Source organism: Falco biarmicus, chromosome 3 (assembly GCF_023638135.1).
Source record: "Falco biarmicus isolate bFalBia1 chromosome 3, bFalBia1.pri, whole genome shotgun sequence".
Taxonomy (NCBI): Eukaryota; Metazoa; Chordata; class Aves; order Falconiformes; family Falconidae; genus Falco; species Falco biarmicus.
In genome coordinates, this window is record NC_079290.1 from 12,203,443 (window position 1) to 12,227,132 (window position 23,690).

The 23,690-nt window shown below is 38.8% G+C and overlaps 1 protein-coding gene across 5 annotated transcripts in view; it reads right to left on the minus strand.

Annotated features, from left to right (window-relative positions):
• Nucleotides 1-23,690, minus strand: part of TRIO (trio Rho guanine nucleotide exchange factor) — a 255,638-nt gene that overhangs the window by 127,111 nt on the left and 104,837 nt on the right. For all 5 annotated transcript variants that reach the window (XR_008820638.1, XM_056330815.1, XM_056330813.1 and 2 more), the window contains exons 9-11: nucleotides 20,839-21,069; nucleotides 13,449-13,571; nucleotides 7,088-7,279 (exon numbers count right to left, since the gene is read on the minus strand). Coding sequence is in view for 4 of the 5 variants with exons in the window: in XM_056330815.1 (XP_056186790.1) it covers nucleotides 7,088-7,279; nucleotides 13,449-13,571; nucleotides 20,839-21,069 (546 nt within the window). In the remaining variant the exon portion in view is untranslated. The remainder of the gene's footprint in view (nucleotides 1-7,087; nucleotides 7,280-13,448; nucleotides 13,572-20,838; nucleotides 21,070-23,690) is intronic.

Genomic DNA, 23,690 nt, shown 5'->3' on the forward strand with positions numbered 1-23,690 from the left:
AGCAGACCTTTTCCTCTGTGTAGCCAGTTCAAAGCAACACCACCTGCCTAGAGCAGAAAGACATGGGCGCTAGCACAACAAAGTGTTATGCCGACTGGCTTAGTGCCTGGTCAGCACAGCACGACTATAAGCATGGTATATTGGCCCCAGGGTACCAAAGGGCTCAAAAATGCATTGTTTCCCTAGTTCATTAGCTGAATTGTCCACTGTTTGGGAAGGAAGAACATTTTACAAATGTGCAGAAAGAGGAGAGTAATTAGCATGCATTACTTGTCTAGCTGTGATTCATATGCTGTTGAAAGTGGAACAATTTAAGCCATTTCTGAAATGACTAAACAGCTCTATGACACTTCCATAGCAAAAGTTACCCTAATACATTACAAATAAGCTTTTCATGCTTTTCTACCCAGTAAGTTTCTGACAAACAGCCTCCCCTCAAAATAATCTTGAAGTTTATACATAAAAATCAGAATAAAGCCACCACAGATGAACAAAACTGTCAAGTTATTAAAGCTGGATATAAATTCATGCCATTTACTGAGAGGAGCTTAATTCATAATAGGTGGCAATAGCCAGCTGGCTTGTATGCAGCTTTAATACCAGAATAAGCACTGGATATACTGGATATTACCTAAATTAGCTTGTTTTCAGATACAAAACTAAGGATGAAGATAGTACAAAGTTGCACAGCAAAGCCAAAAGAAAGTGAACAGTTTGCACTGGGGGGTGAACACAGAGTGGAGCTTACCCATACACGTTCAGCATTGCAGAACTACAGATTTTATAGTGCAATGATTTTCTGAGGTAATGCATTATTCCATAGAACAGCACTTGGCAACAAAAATCCAGTGCAGAAAAACACACAAACAAAACTGTCATTAAAAAACTATTAACCTTCTCTCAGTGTGAACTTCTGAGCAACTTCCACGCACATCTTTTTCTATTATTTTTAAAAGAAGCAGCACAAAGATCCCTAAACAAACTGCTGATTCCTGTGACCTCAGTAAGAACTTCAATCCAGCAGCAAGACAGCTTTAACATACAGTGAGAAAACCATATAAGTAACTCAATCCTGTCACAGAAGGAGGCTCTTCTGCTCTTTTCATCTGCTCTTCACATCTTACCAGAATTAAAATTGGAGAGGGAATCAAATTCTGAATCCTTGACAGGCAAATATTTCACACAGCAGATTTTTTTTCTTGATCTAAATATAGCACAGACTAAGAAACATCTGCTTGAACGAGCCTGCATCCTGTGCTACCTCTTTCCTAAGTTCTTGGGAGCATGCCATTAGTCACTGAGATGGTATTATTTTAATTGTCTGCAACATCCTGGAAGCTTCAGTGTTTCCATCATGGGCCTCTATCCATTCAAGTCCCATCCCTGCAACCTCCTGGAAGACTTCAACTAAATAAGCCCTTACTGTATTTTGCTCAATATAATCAGAGAACAATTATTTCTGAGTAAATACCTTCCCAAGTGCACAGAGTTATTTTATTAGCGTAAAAAAACCACATTGCATTCTTTCACAATTTATTTTTTCGTTTTTATAATAATGGTTTTTGGATATGCAGTCAGCCTTTTCAGCAGGATAAGACAGAGAAAGGCACACTGCTTCTGCATGTAAAAACTGCCAATTCCTCTTTCTGCCCCTTCCCCCCAGCACAGTGGGGCAGTACGTGTGTTACACCACAGGCACAGTTGTTGAAAAAGCTATTATTTGTACAGGGCCAAATGTTGCAACAGTATTCCCTAACAAGTATATCTGGGCATAGAAAGGGGCTGGTGTGTGTGTGTCTGCCTTAAGTTTTGCCTTTCAGGACATGCAGTGGGCAAAACCGGCATCTTTTTCAAAAGAAAAACACTGAGATGTTAAACCCCCTGGAGTTTGTCTTCCAGGGTCTTTCAGTGACACTTAAGATATTAAATGCATGCATAGTTTTTTGAAAGTTAGATACAATTATCTTAAAAAGCTTCAAATATCCCTATCTATTCTACAGTTATAACTGGATGAATATCCTATTCAAAATAAATTCATCCTTGAAGCAAAACCAACTTGCTCACACCTTCCTAAAACTACATCAACTACTACTGTACACTGTAAGCAATCATCCCATTTCTTAACCGAGCAAGGAAAAAAAAATCTCTATACCGTAGCTTTACACAGTTTAAAGGCCTATTTCTGCCACACTTCTCTCAAGTACTCAGTGCTATTTCAATGAAGTCTGGACTTAAATTCGATCCCTTTCTTCAAGCAAAGCAGCTACCAGTCTTGAAAAAATCAAGAGCGAAAAATCTGTGCTGGGTAAGTAGATTCCAGTCCTAACCAACCAGTAAACCACAGCACACGTTAGTTTGCTGCCACCGAATGTGTTTGTGTGCTCCTCAACTCGCGTAAGATGACCAGTGTATTGAAGTATTGACCAGAGAGCGCAGTTCCTATATTCTGCCTGACCTGTCACATCGAGCATTGCTGTGTTATAATGACATGATACAAATACTAGACATGCACAAACACTAAAGGGACAGAGCCTTCAGTGTTTGATGAGGGCATCCAAAAGCTGCTCTGCTGCCTGGAAAGGGCACGCAGAAGTGAGAGCAGCCTCATTATGACATCCAAATTTAACCTGTAGACCATCAGAACAGAAGACTCAGAATATGCAGGAGTGATAGGCAACCAGAAGAGCAGGTCTGTCGCCTCAGGGTCCACGCTGGGACGAAACAAATAAAAGGCTGCATGGATGGACACCCTTCCATGCCAGATAATGCAAAGGAGGGCATGTTTCTGGCAGTGAGTTGTGAGACAAAGTAAGACCATTATCAATAGGCTTATTTGAATCGAATACACATGCCCCACCCTTAGATGTGAATGAATCAGCAACATTATGGCCAGAGCAAGGCCTCCTCAGCCTTCCCATGCACTGGCATCTTCAAAATGATGCCACCTTCCTTCAATAGCTTGCACAGACTACTGTTTCATTACTTTTGTTCAGGAACAGTGAGGTTTTGTGTTTGAAATCTTAGCCAACTCCACTTCCCTTTTCCTTTTTTCGTCTTACTCAAACCACACTTTGCACCAGAACAGACTGAGGTTGAAACAAAGAGACATCTTCTAGTAACACCATTAAGCGTATTGTGTACACACAAAAAGCACTCTGAGCTATTTTATAAGCAGCTTGTCAGAATACACACAAAAGGTTATATGCAAAAAGCCAACAGGCTCATAAGAGATCATTCTCTTCCATGTACAGTCAGCCTGATCCATATTCCCACACTTGACTCCAGTTAGGAAAATATCTGTTGCTCTGCTTTGGCACTACTACAAACACCTGGTTTGGCCAGGATTTCAGTCTTCCCACTCAAGGATGCTGAGGGAGCCATGTCAGAGAGAGTGCGTGTGTATGTGTGTCTGTACACATGTGTATGGAAGAATATGAATTCACACCAAAATCCTGTTCATCTCTACTTGTTGACAGATTTCACAGCAAAGACTACCGTGACTTTTGCTCCTATGTTTTGCACACAACTTTTTATGATAATAGTTTATTTAGGAAATGTCTCTTATCTGTGCAAATTTTTTCTCACCTTGTTCCTCCCCATATATTACTGAATGTCAAAAGGCACAAAAGCCATAAGGGATTCACTGTCTTGCAATGGTCAACATGTTCAGATGTTCAGTTGCATTTTATCCACCCTCAGGCTGAGAACCTGCCAGGACACAGTACTCTCCAACGCAAAGATTCCAATAGGGATATTTATGGTCCCAAACACTTTTAAAGCTTGCCAGTGCACAGCTTAACTTCAGTGCATCAGTTATGGAAAAATTTGGCTTACAGATGGAAACTTCTCACTGTTTGCATGGGAGTAAAAATCAATATTTACCACCTTACAAACTTAAAACTAGTAATAGCACAACAACATGGAATCATGATTTCTATGTAGCAAGCAACTGATTTTCTTGGACCACCGTTAAGCAAAATGAATAATGGCGACACCATGTTTCTGGCTTCCCTGAACACATCCCTTTTTTTCCCCAGTGAGAAATGTGGTCTGTTGAGGTTAGTCTACGAGCCTAGGTAAGCCACAGGGAGCTCTACCAGTTTGTAACCACCTGGCTACAGACCTTCTGAAAATGCTAAAGCCAGCCAGCATTTCCAACATGCATCATAACAGGCTGCCGCACACAAACTACACAGCTGCTTTGTGCACAGGTATAGCAAAAGTCTGTTACTTCCAGGATGCATCAAGCTGATCTATTGCTTTTGTGGCAAGCATGCTGCTTCTGCAAGCAGAAACTGTGCCGATTTATTAAGCGTGAACAGAGTAACAGTACACAGTGCAGTAGTGCACAGACACTGCAGGACTAATGCTTCCCAGGGAAGATGGGAAAAGTTGCAATCAAATTCTGTGCCAAGTATAAAGGTTATATAAAGCTACAGGGGAGAGGTAGTATTGGAATGCTCTCATCCAGATGAGGAGCATTCATTCAACATGATGTATTTCTGGGGAAAAGAATAAAACACAAGAAAACATCCTACTTCAAAAAAAAATCAAGGGATTGGATGGATATCGGAGCCAGATTTTAAAGTCTCAAAACAGCCAACAACTCAGATTACCAGCTTTTCTCGGCTCTGTGGCTTCCTCCAAACTGTTACACACAACAGGATTTTTATTCTTCATGACTGTTTTTTAGACCAGGAAAACACAAAAAAGATACAAGAAACAAAATTCACCCTGAATATTTGAAGGGCAAAATGCGTTGGTGGTGTTTGGGTTTGATTTGTTTGGGTTTTTTCAGGTTGTTTTTTTTAAACAACTGAAGCATCTCTTTCCAGTTCAACAGCTAGTATATTACCCTACTACTTGAACTCCTCTTCACTAGCTAAGCACACACATTAATTTCTTCACTCCGCTATACAGAGGAAAGGTTATGTGCTTACAGGTATGCACTAATTTTTTCAGTGACCTCCCACATCCTGCAGGAGAAACGGAATTCTCCTGCCAACAAAGCATGGATGACTTTCAGGTTTAGAGCACTTTTATCTTCCATCTGCTTTGTGATGCCTTCCCAGCACTCCACATGCATGTTTGATAACAAACAACATACTCTTGAAAACACATCAGAATACAGAACGCACAAGACAGCTTTGAGCTTATTATTTCTTTGCATCTTTATTAAAGGACTAGTCTAAATATGAACTGCCAGCCTCACTCTCTCATCTGTATTTTCAAGTAAAATGCAAATAAATAAAAGGATAGTCTTGCTTACATAAATAAGTACTCTTCTTAATTTTCCTCACTTTATGAGGTATGAAGTTCAGCTACATGACAAAAACAAAGAAATCCAACATGCGTACATGAGCCACAGCACCTTTCCCCCAAAGTCCAGGCTGCAAAGAGGCTGCCATAGTAACAGCTGTGTGCGCTTACAGGGTCACAATAATAACCATTTTCCCAAAGAAATAAATCAAGATACAGAATTATCTTCCCCCCCCCCCAATAAAACATTATTATCTAGAGAAGCAGTGGCAACATTCCAGCACATCTGGAATTAGCCTCACAGAATTACTCAACACTGACTCATAGATCAGTCTGCCTTCTGGTTTTTTGGATTTTTTTAAAGCACTTTCCTTGCAAATCCTTTTACAGTCTCAGTCTTTCATCACTACAGCTAACTGTAGCCATTTAAATACCATTCCAGCTGCTGCTCTTGATACTAAGAAAAACAGGTAATGAAGAAATCTATAGAAACAATTAATGTGTTCCAGCAGCTGACTGCTCCTGTGCTTCACAACAGGTAATGGGACAGCACTGTGTACTTGAGAAAAGTGGAACAAAAAAGTTGTCCCCTAAGAATAGCTTAAGATATAGCACTTATGTTTTGTTTAAACAGCAAGAGTCCCGAGTATCAGAAAGGAAGCATCTAACAGAGAACTGATGGGGGAGCTATGTACTCACATCTAGAGCTAAAAAGTAATTCAATCCTGACCTTCTTCAAAGACCAACTGCCTTGTACGTTTTTTTCAAGTGCAAAGCAGATGTTTCACATTCAAAAAACTCCCACTCTTATCCCCTAACAAGGTTTTGCTGAAGAAGCTACTTTGAATAGTATACTTCCCCACTGAACAGACCACATCTTTATGTAGGATGAAGGGAAGACATACTCTGACATGCTGTGGTCCAGAAACCTTTCATATTTTCACCTAGTTTGAGCAGTGAGATTTAATATGAGCTGTAAATAGAAAACGGGTAATCTACCATTACTGACATTTGCCACTACCTTTAACCAAACCCCCTTACTGAAGTCCTTATTCTTGCTCTAGCCTATTCAGCCCCCTCCGATGAGTTTATAAATTCGTATGATGAGTGTTCTGAATCAGAGCTGAAAATTCAGTGCGTTTGACTGAATCTTCCTTTTCCTGGTGTATACAGATAAACTTTTGAAAGAGACTAAAATTGCAAACATGAGGCAAACCACTGTCATCAGATAAGCTGTTTAGGTTGTGAAGAACCATCAATCTACAAGACCAAAATGCAATGTTAAAACAGAGAAAGAAAACCAAGTCTTTCTGGGCAGCAGGGTTGCCTTAAGTAGATTTGTACTTCTGCCATGTGTTTCAGTCTCCTGAATCGTGTCAGTCTAACCATGTGTCTGACAACTCAGTTAACTGCACTGGAGTGCTGGTTGGATAAAAAAACAAAACCAAAAAGTGCACAGTCTCTCCCCCACAATGCTGTCTTTTAGCTGTATCAGTTTCCTGATCTGACCCTCCCCCCTTCCCTGTGACTGAACAAGCATGTGTACTTGCACAACAAAGAAGGTAGAAGCTGCTTGTGGAAGTAAAAATAAAATTTTAAATCCCCCAAAAAACAAAACACAACACACACACAGCAAACAACAACAAAAAAAAAAACCAAAAAAGCAACCCCTACCCCAGCTCCCAATCTGCAATGAATTGCAAACCAAAACTCATTGTACACTAGGGGTTTCATGACTTCCTATAGCAAGTTTCTAACAATGAAGTAACATTGGACAACATCAGTTTTAAGGCTTAAAGTTATGACTATAACTTTGCAGCAGTTTTACCTCTTTAACATGAGTGTGAAAGGACACAGACATGTCCAGCAGGATCTTGCGTTGCTCCACACGCCTAACAAAATCCTGTATGCGATCTTCCAGCTGATGGGCAGCTTGATAAATTTCCTCTGGGTCACACTCCCCAGTCTGAGCGAGCTGTTCAGCTGCTTCTAGGAGCTTGTCTGCGTTGGTATATGTGTTCTGTGGAGAAATATGTTAGTTTCACAGGATTAAATGAAAGAAAATTCAGTCAGTGTATTTTAAATCCACTCCACTAATGAAAATGAAAGGACAAAAAGTACCCTGAAATGTATTTTTCTTCTTTTTTAAAGGTAGTACAATATAATCTTCCTATAGGGTCTTTTGTATTTCTAGATACTTTTTCATTTAGCTGTGAATAAATTCATTCCTTAGCTCCTTATTTATGTCTATTCAAATGTTTCCTTGATCCAGAACGTGGCAGCCTATTTATTCTTTCTTGGAATCAGTATTTTATATTCAGAACTATAATAAAGATTAGCCTAAATGTCTCATTACTTGCAGACCGGCCTATTTCAATACTGGAAAAATCACTATAGTCACAGCCAGAAGACTTTCCAAATGTGTATTATTAGAGGTGAGAAAGTCCTAGCTGCTGGTAGCAACGCTTAACATCAGATCGACACATCCACCAGGAAGGTGGGAAGTGACCAGGCACAGGAGAAAACGTCTCTCCATCCTTACAGAAGTGTTTCCAAAATTCATGTGTCAAGTGGATCATCATTTGTGAAACAGCAGCAACAGATGAGGATTTAGAAGTCAGCTATGGGCAAATGTCAGAGAGGAACATTGTCCCAATACATCATAACATTAACAAATGCAGATCAGAAATCCTATAAGAGACTTGGGTCAAAGCAGAAAACAGAATGGATGAAGTCCATGATGTGCTGAGTGCACTAGGGTCCAGAGAAGACAGAGAGATGTTTAACAGCTCTTAAAGATTAGAACTTGCAGCCTACACCTGTATCTTTCTCATTAATTCAAAACAGGACTGATTCCAAACATTTCCTATAAACTTGGGTGCTCTTTTTGAGCCTAACCTTGGGGTTTCATGCCTTAGAATGGTTCTCAAAACAGACTCATCAAGAAAGCATAGAAAAGATGTTAACCTCCTGAGAAAACAGACTGAAGCCAAGTCTACACCAAAGAAGCTTTGCTTATGTCACCACATCATATCTCCTGATAACCACAGACTATAAAAAAAAAACACCACCAAACTTGACAATATAAACTATACCTTTCTCTTTTCCCTTTTGCCCTCCTATGTTCTCCCAACCTCCATTATATCAGGTAAAAACACTGTTTGCCAAGACAAATTAAACCTATGCAAATATGCTTTTCTTTGCCATGAATGTAGTATCACACCTCTAATTAACATTATAATAGCCACAAAAGCCTGGCCCTAAAACTCAACTAAGGGGCAGGAAATACCAGCTCTGCTCTGCCCCGCCCCCCCCCCCACGCTCTCAAGCAAATTACCAGGCAAGCCCAGGACCGATAACATGACCCAGTACAGCTTTCATATATCGGGGGGGGGGGGGGGGGGAGCTCCCCCTTCATTTGTTATGATCTATTTAAGAAATTAAATCCATGCTGCTCCCTGATTTTGACTATGTGCATCTTAACCCCTCCTTAACCTTCAGCTTTTTAATTGCACGGAGAGGTAGACAAGTCCTCCCCAGCTTCCCTGGGAAAGCCTGGTGAGACTATGCTTTTCAGTGGGGAACGCACTACTCAATGCTGCAGATGATGGGCTCTGGCCATGCTGGCCCAGAAGACACGCCGATGTGTGCTCTGGTGGTTTGACTTCCACGGTCGCAGCTGACATGTATTTCAGGGGCAAGGCTGATGAGCCTTAAAGCACTCCTTGAACAGCAACTACTTCATCAACCCAGAGAGCCACACCCAGCTGCAGATGGCTGAAACAGAAGTTTCCCATTTTAATGAAAACTTTCTCTCACATGTGAAGCATTGTTTATGAATTCCAGGGGTATCTTCCGTGTAACACAGGTCCAGGCACATCAGAGCTCTCACTGTAAAACGGATGGTGAACTGCCTGTACTTAGAAATGATCGCAGCCTAGACACTGCTTCAGAAGGGGTTGCAATTCTCAAATCTTAACAGCAGACACATGCCTTATCGCCAAAATTTCTCTTCCAAGTATAGCTCAAATAGAATATAAATATTTATCTTGGTAGATAATAACTGCCCTATGGAATAGAAATCGCAGCAAATAGGCATGCTGTACTACCCACCTTTCTCAACTCTCTGCTTACTTCTAAACAATGCTTGGAGGAAAAAAGTAGTAGTGTCAAGACTTTGAAAATGTTGGTCCCAAGGAGGGCAGCCACCAGTTAGAAAACAGAAGGTTAGGCAGAAAGACCAGGAGTTCTTCCTTGAAGCTGCTAGGAGCCTTCATGGTGACAAATTCAAAACAGAGAGTTTTGAAACAGATTAACACCACCTCAGAGTATCTCCACTAGCACACCCTCGCCAAATCCCACAGGAAAAGAACCACCTAGTCCATCTCTCTGTACCCCAAGGCACGACCATTCTTCTCCAAAATGGTGAAAGACTCTCCATAACAGTTTACCACCTTCCCCAACAATATACCACATTGCTTTTCTAGTCTTCATGTTGAGACACCTTCTCTACGTGTTTTTCAGAAAAAACAAACACTGCATTTTTAGAAAGCATATGAAGTGACACATCACAGAAAAGTCAAAAGTAAATTTAAGAGACTACTGCAGAAATGAGTAGTACTGACAATAAATACAGCAACAGAAGTGAGTGGAGGTACGGACCGAATTTCATACCAGCTGGAGTTTATTGCACTGGAGAGGGGAAAGACACACACACACACCACATGGATGGAGGGAGATTAACAAAGGTGTACAAATTATTATAACATAAAGAAAATAAAGATAGATTACTCATTAAATGCTGTGGATGCTATCCCTTTTAAGCATCAGACAACACACTTAAAATGAAAAAGCAAAAGTACTTTTCATCTAAGGAACAATTAAATTGCGTAACTCACTGCCACAGGATCTGGCATACATTCCAAGAGCATAAATGGGTTCAAAAAGTAGCTAGCCTAATTAAGGGAAGAAAAGTCCATCTGTGACTATCAAACAGTGGTTCTGATGTACCCTTCAGTTTCAGACATCCAAATAGGCCCAGACAACTGGCAGGGTACAGGTAACTTTTTAAGCATACGGTCCCCTTTTCTTTATGCATCTGGTGATGGCCACACTGTAAGACAAGGACCTTTAATTTGATATATTACAGCCACTCATGGGTAAAGTTAAGAACCAGTTCAAATATATAACCTTTTCTTAAAACATTAAAGGAGGTGGGAACTGGTGGTGGGAGGGAAACGACAGGTATATTCAAACGAGGTTTGGAAGAGTCTTTCTTACTTTTTTTTTTGCTTTTTACTTTTCTTTTGCACCAAGGAGACTTGAATTCTTTACTCATATCCAGCCTGCACATGGAAAAAAGAACTTACCCGTGGAAAAAGATCCCACTAATTAATTCTTGCCACACACCTTTCATGTTTTTTGAGCATAGACCACTGTCAAAAAGCAGGCATCGAGCACAGTTGAAACAGAAGAAGCTGACTTAGAATTTCATACAAAAATGCGCGGGGAAGTATCTGCATCCAGTGCTGCTAACTTAAAAACTGTGCCATAAGTTTATCAGTGGTATTAAAATCTGAAGTCTTGATACTTTAACTAAATGGTCTCATAGAGACAAAGATGATTATGGGTAGAGAGGAAAAAAGAAGAAAAAAAAAGGGTAAGTGGAAAGTGTACTGGACAGGCTTCACATGAAGAGCAACACAATTTTACAATAGTGGGTACAAATCAAAGCGTGTATGTGTAGCACAAATGTCTATACATCAGAAATTAGGGAGGATTATGAATTGGCTGATTTCTGACTACCTAATGTTTTTGTAGTGGTAACAAAAAAGTGCCAAAGGAAGAGAAACAAGCCTTCATTTCACACAAAATTTTAAGTGCATAACTTGTGAGCCCACAGCCCGTTGACTCTGGAACATTTTTTTCTATTCAACACAAAGCTTATTTTAACATCTCTTTGAATGCTGCTGAGGAAGTGGCACCTCATTCACATTAAAAAAGAATGAGGGAATAAGCAGAAGGGAAGAAAAAAGAAATAATTTTTGCTCCCCTCAAAATCAGGAGTTAGCCTTCGATCAGAAAAATTTCAACAACACTGTTGGCTCCCTGCATTTGCTAAAACATTGTTGTGCCACTGACAGTTCACTTGACACCGCTTCTTCTCAACTTCTGACTAGAACTGACTGAAAACCCCTGATTATGCCTAGGGTCCTGTAAAAAACAACAAACAAACAAAAACAAAAAAAAAAACCAACAAAACAAAAACAAAAAGCAACAGAATAAAGCACAACAAAACCCAACAAAACCTCAAAACCCGGACCAACCAGAAATGTAGGTAGAGAATAAACCAGCCAAAAAATATTCATGCTTTGAAAAGGACAGCATATTGCTACCTTATACTTCAACATAATCTTCCTTGTAACACCAACAACAGGAATGCCTTTTGGGGCCTGCTTACGTTCAGTTTTAGAGCAAGAGGAACAACTCAGAGGGTGTGCCTCTCCTGGCAGTCATTACACATTCAAGAGTTAGAGATGAAAAAAAACCCTACTTATTAGATCATTTTGTCCAACCTTCTGTCAAAAGATATTCCCCTGAAGTATATTTAAGTTCTTTGACCAGTCTAAGTTTTCAGTATCTCCAAAAATAGAAATTCCACTCATCCCCTAAAGAGATCATTTTAAACTCTAGCAACATTCAGTTTTAGGAAGTTTTTGCTAAGTATTTGCTTTACAACTTTCTACTTTAAAGTATAATGCAAATTAACAAGATGCTTTTCTAACATTTTACATCCCACTAACAGCTTTACATACTTCATCCCCGTTGGTTACTCAAACATTGTTTTCTTCTTTGCTCAGATATCACAGTATTAAGAATGAGATCATTCAAGTTTTGTTAAGTGTCTTACAGAAATAGGTTCTTGCTTGTCTGACCCAGAAAAATAAGTATTTCCACATGAAAAATATTACAGATTCTACTAAAAATGTAGTATTAGGGATGCCTATGGAAAATCCAGCATGCACATATACAAAACTAAAAATGCTTATTATTTTGGAATATTTTATAGGAAATCAATATTGAGGAAACTTTCTGATGCTGTTTCAAGTCCTCAGTCACTGCAGTGCTCTAAGACCTTATTTACAACAACATTTTATTACGACCTTAATCATCCATTAAACAGGCAATCTGTAAACACGCTTCCTGATGCATCCTCCATAGCAGGTGTCACCAACTGTGCTGCTGCATGTCACTTTGCAATTTTCTAATAATGCATCTCCTGTTTTGACAAAGGACCACTATACCAACCCTGCCTTAATAAAATTTTGCTTGATGACTCTTGAAGATGTTTACTCTTGGCAACCATTAAGACTGGACAAACAGTGCATATTACTAATAGGGAGGATTCTAGCCTTCAGCTTGTCATGGATTTTATTCACCTCACTCCCCCTTTTTGAGGCTGCCACCCAAACCAACTTCTTGTTATGCTCCCTGTATTCCTTAGCATCTCTATTTCTTTTGGCTTCACTCTTTTTCACAGAAAAGTGTGTTTTGAAATTCTATCATCAGTTCCACTTAAGGTTAAGCCTAGAGCTTTCCTATGGAAAAAGCATTGATATCAGTGATTCAGACCAGGAGGACATACATAAACTCAACTGTATTTAAAGAAAAAACCCAAAGCCAGCTTGGCCAATTTGCTGGCCCACTTGGTCTCTTAGGAGTCCACACACCCCCTCCCCCAGATGACTGTCATGGGGATCTGAGAGCTCCCCAAGCCTAAAGTCAGGAAGCAGGGCTTTCAATTCATCTCCATCCTCTCTTACAGGCTGCACAAAAGTTTAAATCTTAGAGCCCCATGGAATTAAGTTACTTTAAAAGGACAGCTTTCATTCTTCTGTGACTCAACATTTCAAAGCATGCTTTTGAAAATAATAATAATAGTAGCAGCAGCTCTGTTGGGCTCCATGGCTCCCACTCTCTGTAGACTGGAAGTTGTTTTTTTTTATTGAAGATGGAGTGCAAAGGAGAAAGGAAATAAAAGCTTGCAACAGAAAAAAAATAGTCCGTTCTTAGAACTGCTTTTTTTTTTTGTAGTGGAGCTCCCCTCTGCCCAGCCCTTCACTGGCAGAACAGGAATGTTTCCTGTATTTCCATAGCAAGTGCACAGTCCTTCGCGTGATCATTTTTACCTGCGCAACCTCTTCAAAGTCTTCATGGCGTTTCTGCAAAGCTCTAGCCCGATGCAGGGATTTTCCCACTCCAGTATGTTTGCTAAGAAAAGCTTCTCCATGGTTTTCAATCCAATCCAACACCTGTGGTACAGAAGGAGACACACAAAAACTCTGAGTGGATGTACTGAATGTTGCAACAAAAAGACAACTATTCAAGAAACTAAGCAGATGTAAAAGGGACTACTTAGAAGGAACTGTACTGTTGGATTAAAACACAGTATTGCCATTGAAGGACATTAATTAAATCTCATTAACTTTTCTCAAGGCAGTAACTAGCTCAAACTAGCTAAATCATACGATTCAAGATTATATGTTTATTTTTAAGCATACCAAGGACAACTTCATTTCTACACATTCATCAATTTGACAGTAATCTGATCCAAGTGGCTAGACCCCTTGTGAGGGTGTCTCTGTAATCTGTTTATGCCTTCAGCTGACATTTTTCTGAAATGTAACACTAATGGATTTTGCACATTCCCCAACAATGCCAGTGAATAACACAGTAAAGTTTTATTTTAGATGAGAAGTCGCTTCTCCTACCACATATTAAGTCAAGAAGAAAGATTCAGAGGTAGAATTTTTAACTAACTCAATAAAACTGAGTTGAAATTATTATGAGAAGAATGCCGATGTCCGCATTCAAAACCTATGAAGGATTCTGCCCCAATTCTGAACAAGTATCTCCTCAAAACATCAGATAGACATAATTATGTTTTGTAAATTTTATAGCTGAAGAAGTGAGGAATGAAAGACATTTTAAGGACATGAAAGCTTCTACCACAATGACTAAGCTGACAGCTTTATATATAGTAGAAACTGTACACGTAATTAGTTCCTGCCAGTTAACACAAAGGATTTCTGCACACATACCAAGTTTCTAATGAGTGAATGAACAAAAACATCTGGTCTTTCTCCAAACTAATACATCTTAGCTATATCTTCATTCACTCATTAGCTAGCATGCATATGTATTTAATTCTTTGGAAGATACTCAGAGGTTCAAGAGTGCTGTTCAGAATTAAAGACAACTGCATATAAGCAATTTTCTTAAGTCAGCCAACCATTTTTCTACAGTATTTACGTATGGAGTGGATGGAATACTTTACCTCACATTTACCTCCAGCAATCTTTTTTCTTTAAAACCCAAGTGCTTTGTTTTGAATTTACCTGCCAGAAACCTGTACCTTATCTCTCCTTATCTACCAGAGTCCTTTATTCTGATTCCTGAAGTTGGGTGAGTTTTTTTCCACCTTTTCCTGTACTGAAAGCATCTGACATTTATCACAACTACAGAGAAAGATTCCGCCCCCCCCCCCGCTTCTAAACAGACTTAGAACCATTCCTGCAACATCACTCACAACTACATTCAATACACATGCAGGCCTACACAGAACTCCCATACAAAACATCCATGCTTGCTTTAGTAGAGAAGTGAAACCATCTGGTGCGATTTTCTCATTTATCTTGACTGTTAGAAACTTTTTTTCATTTGCGAACTCTCTCCTACTGGGCATCTTCAAAACAACAAACAATCCCAGAACACCACATAACACAGGCATCTCAATTAACCAACACTTGACTAAATCTCCATACTTAAACTTATGCAATGTTTGTTTTTCCTAGTAAGCATTGTCAAAGTAATATTATTGTGGTTTAGGCCAATTAAATTTGCATTTGCTTCTTTCAAGGGCAAGTATTGATCAGAGAAATTAGAGTGAGGAGCCAAACAGGGCCTCAGTTATCTGTAAAGTTTGTATTACCAATGCTTTTGGCTAGTTTTAGGAGACTGCTCTGCTTTTCTCATTATAAACAGAGCTCAGAAGAGACATGCTTGGAGGAGAGAATTAGGCTGGACTCTGGAGATTATTAACAGTTACAAACTAACAAATGAAATCAACAGCAAAATCTGTCCCAGAAAGCATGGGATGAAAAGCAGAAAGCAGTCCAGGGAGAGTGATTTTTGCTCCAAATAACACTCAGTAACTTAACAAGAGAAGAAACTGTCATAGAGTACACAGATGGTGACATAAACCAGTCAACTAGAGAAACACTGCTGCCTCTGAGTAAAATCAGTATGAATACAAGTCTTATTAGTCCTCAGCCTTCTTACCTTGACTCTTAACAAAACTACGGAAGCACTCATCATTTGGGAATTTCACAGCATGTAAAGGTAGAGTCAAAGTTATGCTCGCGCCCATCAGAGAGAGCTTCTGCATACCACTTTGACCAAAGGACAATACCATTAGCTGGCACTAATATTAGCCATTTAGCAATCTTAATTAATGCACCTTCCTCCTCTTCCTAGGAGAGCTAAAAGTTACAGAAACCATTCATACCAGCGCACTAAGGACTCTTCTACTAACACTGAAAGCACACGGAATTCACTCTGGCAGTTCAGTAGTACAGTTCAGAGTTTAAGAGGCTCAATACTTTTCAGTGAAAGGGTGAATTACTATTATCCTCCACTGCAGCAAGTTGCTTTAACAATGCAGTGAAACTTGAACTGCAGTCTCAGCAGAATCGTCCTTATGCTCATTAGAGGATCTAGAAAAATGCTTATTTTTTCTAGCACCAGTACTGAATATAAGACAGAAGAAGCTATGGAAAGATAGCTTCACTTTGACAAATTCATTGCTCATGGCTGTAAAATATGTTGTTTGTATGTGCTGCTTGCAGAAATCAACAATCTGATCTCTTGCAGATTCAACGTGCTCATTTTCAGCAGTCTTTCCCACATTATGATCCAGTTCTTACCCCCCCCCCCCCCCCCCCTTTACCTACTTTGCACACACTCACTTTTCCCATCTCCACCACTTACTTGGTGCTGACACAACATTCAGAAGGGGAAGATGGAAATCTCTGCATTTCTAATCTTCGGATAGTTAAAATGTGGAAATAGTCTCTCCCAAACAGGACCATTTTACATTGGAACCACCTCCAAAAGCCACAAGGGAATCACCCAGTGAAATCAGTAACATGATGATACTGAGCAAGTAGCTAGCAAGAGTTCTCGGCCCGCCCTTCATTAGCCAAGGCTGAAACAAGTGACTGTTACAACAAAAAACTCAGAGTCTCTGAGGCCGGCAGACCATGGAAGGAGAAGCAGCACATTTATCCAGAATGGACAGAGAAGACGCACAAGGTCACTAAGACCTAACAAATGTATGTTTTACAAAATACTTGTAGTTTATTTTTTTCACTAATCTCTGGCTTGGAAGCCCTCAGGAATATTTTTCAGGCCCCAAAACTTCCACCATAGAAGCGTCAGCAGTTACCACTCTACCAGAAACATTATCTTTACATTCAATTTTGACCTTTCATGGACTAGCAGCACAAAACCCCGCACTGCTATTGCAAGTCTGCTTTATTGTTTTGTATCAGAATCATCACCCAGATCCTTTCCTTAGGTGAAATTCTGCTATATATTATCCCCCTTAGTAAGCTTGTCAATTCTTAAGCATTAAAGTGTACTTTTATTAGCACATGTTACATTAGAAGGGCTAGTTCAACCATCATGTGCAACAGCCAATGACTTTTTTTCCCTTTTTACTTAAACACCCTCTTTTTTGATGTTAATATACAAGCTAACCAGAAACTAGATTTCCTGGCATGTTTCTGCTTTCTAAGGTCAAACTCAGAATTCTGTTCGGTTTAAGACTGTCATAGGTTTTCACACTCCAAATTTCAGATTTTCTGTAATTTGCATCTTATCTACTATTTTTAATATTTCATGTGCTACTTTCCTTACTACTTGCTCCAAGAAATGAGCAGATGGCTCTTGGTGTACACAGTTAGCACTGCAGTGTTTTTGATTTGGAAAGCTCCACTAGAAACACTTTCCCAATACTGCACATACAAGACAGAAGAAAAAAAACCCAAAACCATAACCCCAGTCTTCTAAGGTGAAAGTCACACAAAACGAAGTACCAGCTCAACCCAGCCAACTCCCATCTCCAACTCTGCTCCGTCACTCACTTAACACTTCCATGAACTGATTTATTTCATTAGTCCAGCAGAAAACTATTCCAGTAGAGGGAAATCACAGGCTCATACTGAAGGACGGTTGTAGATTCACTCACAACACACTTGGTTGCTTGCTCCTATGTGCAATTTAATTATAAACAGTGGACTTTATTTTAACATGAAAAAACCCACAAACTTTGAACTTTTCTGAAAATAATTAAAAAATGTTTTCATGCTAGTTTCTAAATCATGCTAGATAATCTTATTTTATTTTTTTAAGATATAAACAAAGACTAAGAAGCCTGAGACAATGTGCAAATGAAAACTAAAGTATTTTAGGAAGTTGCTTTGGAGCTCTGCGTAAACCATTCCAGAACTGTCTTGGATATAAGTTTAACCAATACCTCAAAACCAAGTAATCTCATGCACTGAAAGGCATCAATGATTCCTGAATTGAAGAGCTAACATTTCTCAGATTAATTAGATGATCTGATAAGGTTGTTTTGGTTTTGTTTTGCAAGAAAAAAAACGAATCCTTATTATTCAAGACCACTTTTTTCCCCTGATGGATTTTCAAAGTTGATGGAGCTACAGTCTTCCAAAGCAAGGCTATTCCAGGGAAATACCATTATGTACTTGCTGTTATCTTTAATGCATCTGCTCCTGGCTATTAGATTAATTTGTCTGGTATGGATGTTGAATTATCATTGCCTTACAGCATGATCTGCACTGAAACATTAAGTATGAGAAGTTGCATTATGAAAGGGAACATTAAGCACAATTCACATTGTGATTCATAAGGCAGTACCCAAAATACATCAGTATCTGAACATTAGGTTACAGCAACAAAACAAAGAGATATGCTTCCACATGTAACATTTCAGAAGCCTCCAACCTGGATGTTAACAGCCATTACAGGGATAAACCAAAGGACAGTCCAGTCTCTGGCAGTGATAACTACATAATGTTAAGGGAAGAGCTTCAGAACACGGTAAGCAGGGGCTGCATCTCTGTACATAAGATCTAGCTTGAAATCTAAAGGGGTTAATAAAGATGTGCATTAGCACCAAAGGCTGCAGCTTCAAATTGTCAAGAGGATATCTTGGTATCTTAATGCAAGGTATGCCTTGCAAACCAGAGGCATAAACAGGAAGAAAGAAATTTCTCCAACCAATAGGTAAGGGCACATACTGAACAGTGATCCTAGATGGACTAACCCTCTCGAGGCAACTGCCTCATACTGAAAACTTTTGGTATACTCACAATCCACATACATGATTTGGGTAACATGTTCTCAGTACTAGAAGTTATAAAAATAGGTAAAGCTGTCTATTTTGTTTTTTCAAACCTGTAACTTTCTGATGTTAAATGCACCAGTTTCAAGGGCTGACAGATCTCATACAGAGAAGGAAAATCCTGCTTCTTGCTGAAGAACCCGGTGCTGACTGTACAATGACTTGAGTCTAATGACGGGTTACTTGTCAGTTTCAAACAACAAACCAGTCTCAGCACTAACTCCTCCACTCCGAGAGCCATGACTTAGGAGGGAACAGAAAATGCCAATTTCCTACAAACATTTTATGACTCCCAAGATAACAAAGGCAAAGAGTAGGAACAGGACAGTAAGACTCTCTGCAGCATTTAATGAACACCTTCTCCCAGGAAATAAACCACCTGCAGCCTGGCCCCCAGGCCTGAAGCTTGAACTACGTATCTGGCAAATAACCTCAGGAGATCATCTGGCCTACTTTGCCTAAGTGGCTCCTACTTGAACTGAATTTAAACTAGAGGAGAAAGTTCCAGGATCGAACCTGCACTGGTTGGCACCAGGCTGCCACTGAGAGGACCTATGTCTTTCCCCACGAGAAGCAAACCACTGTGTTGTTTTCAGTTACTGAAGATTCCTTATGAAGCCTTTTAAGTTTAAGAGGTGACTCATTTGGGGGCTGTGCCTCATCAGTTTTGACAAGTGTCCTTCACTGACTACTCGTGCAAGTACCAGCACTGTACCCTCCTGACCAGCTGCTGTTTATGTAGAAATCTTGATGATTTATACAATGGCATAATAGTGCTTTCAGTTTGGTCCTCTATGCCCTTCCTGACCCATTCATAACACTGACTGCTTGCTTTTACGTTTTTTGTCAGCTAACATTTTTCATGCCTTTCTGCATCCTACGTCACATCTGAGTGTTAACAAGTTAGATAACTGCCTGCCTTTCAATATATGCTTCTTTTTACATAAAAAAATAAGTAATAGAGTTTTAATAATTTTATACTTGATTTACCGCTTAAGTATTTTTGAGTTGTTTTCTTTATCTTATATGCAAAGATAGGCACTGCATATAGAATAAAGTTGAGCTAACAAGATTTGGCTTATTTTCCTCACCATCTACCTGAATTAAGTATCTTTTCAACTACTGTAAATGATGGAAACCAGGTTACTTCACTCTCGAATGCTCACATCCAGCACTTTAAGCAAAATTTCTTGTACTTATCTGTTTTGTGAAAGTGCAACTAATTTGGAAGAAACAAGATTATTTTAACCAGAATGCATGACTGGCTATCCTAAAACCCCATTTGGAAATTCCTGATTTGTGAATGCCTTTACACTAAAATAAAGAAACATGATCAGCAGCTACTGGCCATCTTTACTTTTTTTTATCAAGTTGAACCATTAAGGGATCTATTACTAATGTCTCTGTCAATTGCAGCCTAATGCAAATATTGTCTACTTATTAAAAATCTATCAACAAAGGAATTCTGTACAGTTTCACCTCTTTAAACTAAAACATGTCAGAGATATTAATGCCTGCACTTAGCTACTAACTTTTATGGATGTCATCATAATAATAAAAATACGGCAGCTAATAACCATTAATTCAAGAACAGAGTAATTGTCAGAAAGTAATCTTATATGTAATTTTTATACCTCTTTATTATACTACTCTCAGATTTTAAAGAAACCCAATTAAATCAATTAAGTATCACTAAGGATTTGAAACTGAAAAACCGTTACAGTTACACTGTTAGTTTTTCGCATGTTACTCCTACGAATCTTTCAGACACTTTAGGTCCAGAATTTTACCTAGAATGTGAATGTCAGCTTCCAGCACAAGTTCAGAATAGCCATCCCTATTAAATATCTCTTTCATTCTGACTTAAAGTAACTAAAGAAAATAATTTTAAAGAAAGAAAAAAACAGATGTAAAGCCAATATCCTTTGATAACACAGAACTTGGAATCAGTCAATCCCATGCAACTATTCCAATTGCTGAATGAAGAAACATGGGGTTTAGCAATCAAAACCCACTTCTTAATGCAACCAGCTTCAAATCGCAGGCTGACAGAGTATAAAGTCATTTAGACAACATGAAATAAAACCTACCTGTTGAACATCCTGTTGAAAAACGCATAGCTGAAGCCGCTGGTGCAAGCGGACCTTTCGATGCTGCCAAATATTTTCCAGTTGGCGCTGGTGGTGCAGTACTTCATGGATAACATCCAGAACATGATGAACTGCTTTTGAGTAGTTGGCAGAAGCGGTAAGGGAATCGGAACTCCCAGGAGTCAAAGGTCTCTGAAGTTTGTCAAGCAGTGACTTTCCATCTTGGCTCACCTGATCATGAGAAAGGATGAAGAACTACTTCTCTTGCCAAAAGCTTGTTAGACTATCATTTCATTCCCCCACTCCCTCTCCCTATTTTAGATGTCTTTAAGAACTTGAGGAGCAGTGATGACTTTTTTTTTTTATTCCAGGCATGATTACATGCAGCTGTTATAGGAAAAAACCCCTGTATTCTCCCACTATGTAAGGTAATTTTAAGAAGTAGCACTCTTCTGAATAACAGCCTGTCTTCCCAGTTTTCGATTGCCTTAAAAGTGCTTTTCCTTTAAAGTGATTTTTTTTTTAAAACAGGTCAAGTCTGACTTAGAATAAATATCCTTCAGCTCTTTTTCTAGTCAAAGCAGCACTTAAACTTAAGCATTTGCCCAGAATTATCCTTCCAGGAACACTTCTTGTTTCATTTGCTGTAAAGGTGAAGCAGGAGGTTACTTTCTATAGGTTTAATATTAATTTGATTAATACATTTAGACCAACAGATATAAACTTAGAACATGATTTGGTCTGACACAATTTACAATTTCTAAATTATTACTGTTACACCAAAGGCAAACTGCTGTTATGGCAAACTTAAACCTAACCGAATCACTTTAAAGCATTTCGGAAAAGAGTGTCTTTCTGAGCTGCATGGAAAGGTTTTAACTACTGATGCTGACAGGAAACATTAGCCATTTCTAATTGTTGTCCTCTCTTATTCAAACCACAGCAAAAATATTCAGATTAAGCTTGCATGCTAATTAAAAAGCAATAATTCTATCTTATCTGGTCACTGTTAACATTTAGCACTTGGCCAAGGCAGTTGAGAGTACTTTTCATTGGTGTTTAACTATTCTGTCACTTTTAGCATGAAGCTCAGAGAACTTACAATTCAGTACCATTCAGCTAGCTGTAAAGGATTTTTCTAATACCTCATCTAACAAGCAGGAAAAATTCATCTGAAACCACAAGACTGGAGTATAAACAATAGTCTGAATCCATCAAATCAACACCATGTCAGAAACAGAAAATTCGTCAAGGCTTTCCCCCAGCAGCTATTTTCAACGATTTTCACTAAATCTAGGCACATTTTAAATTTGCTATTCTGTACTCAAACAGATCCAAACAAAAATTCTTTTCTAATAATTAGTTTATAAGTGAGTTTACTTCTCAGTTCCAATTTAAGTTTTTTTATTTTAGTAGTAAGTATCAATGCAGAACGAAGCTCACTTGGAAAAGGTAGCTCTTATGAAATCAAGTGAGGCAGAAAAATAGTATAGTCCATAGTAGTTATTATATTGATGATTTTTTTCTTTTCTGTATCCAAAGCAATTATCTAGTACAAGTCTTACAAATATTTCAAGATAATGGACTTCAATTACCTATCCAGAGTCCATGAAATTTAGGGGGGGAAAAATCAATTGTGACAGCCCCTTGATGCGATTAGTTTATTACTTTACAAACAAATGATCATGCACATTTCCTCTTTGGAGTTAACACAGTAAAGTTCTCTTCCTTCCCAGTGCATGACTACTGTAAGATTTCAGTGAGATATATAATAACTTATTTGTAATTTAAGGCACAGCTATTGGATTTTCAAGTACACTAGTTACCTAAGCTTGTAAGCTAGTAAGTTACTTTTCTAGTAATATACAGTAATTATCCCTCAGTAAAATCAGACTGTCTAGTCTTAAAAGCATTTTCTCTCTTAAAATTACTGTCTTCTACTTTGCAACTAAGTCATGTTGTCAAGACACCGTAATCTAAAATGAATGACAAAGTGTTGTAATTTCCAGTGTTCTCCTCTCTCCTCCCTACCTCCCGCCCCGCCTGCCCTCCCTCCCCTCTCCAGGTTTATTCGTGACAAAATGGAAGAAGCTCCATGCTGTAACAGAAATAAAGTCATACATCTAATAAAGATAAGGAATAGTACTGTAGTATCTTTACATGGGAAGATGATTCCCTCAATCTTCAAAAAGGAATTCATGTTTAAATAAGGCAAAATAAAACTTTCTGTCCAGAGGTGGAACATGAACTGTACATACACACACAACTATTATTTCTGCACCAATTCTGGTTGCTGAAGACAAAGCTATTGCTTTACTATCCCAAAGTCAAAAAGTTACAGCTTTGAAATCCTAAATAAATTTTCAAAGTATTTGCCAAAGCAATCCTATAATCCACCCATCTAATTTATTTTTATTATGCATCACCAGGAAGCAAACAGTATTTAACATAGTAATCCAAAGTACTTATTTACACTTAACAGCAGGCTCTAATCTAGTCACGTCCCTGATGGGGGGGGGGGGGGGGGAAAGACCACAAAAAACCCAATCCAAAACAGAATCAAACTGCAAAACCCCACTATTTTAACTTCAATGCTTTATAATCATTATTCTAGAAAGCTCTAGCCTTCTTATTCCTCACTGCACTCTCATGGAGCACGCACCTCAGATTGCTTCTCTTCACAGAAATCTACTACAAATGTGCTATGTCTCTGTCCCTTGTTTTACAAAGGGATCCTTCCAATGAGGAAAGGTTACAATGACAAAAAGAAACCTTTCTGCAAAACGCACTCTCAAGAATGAGTTAGAATAGCTATGTGTAGTAAGATCACAAGTTTTACCACCAAAGGTGGC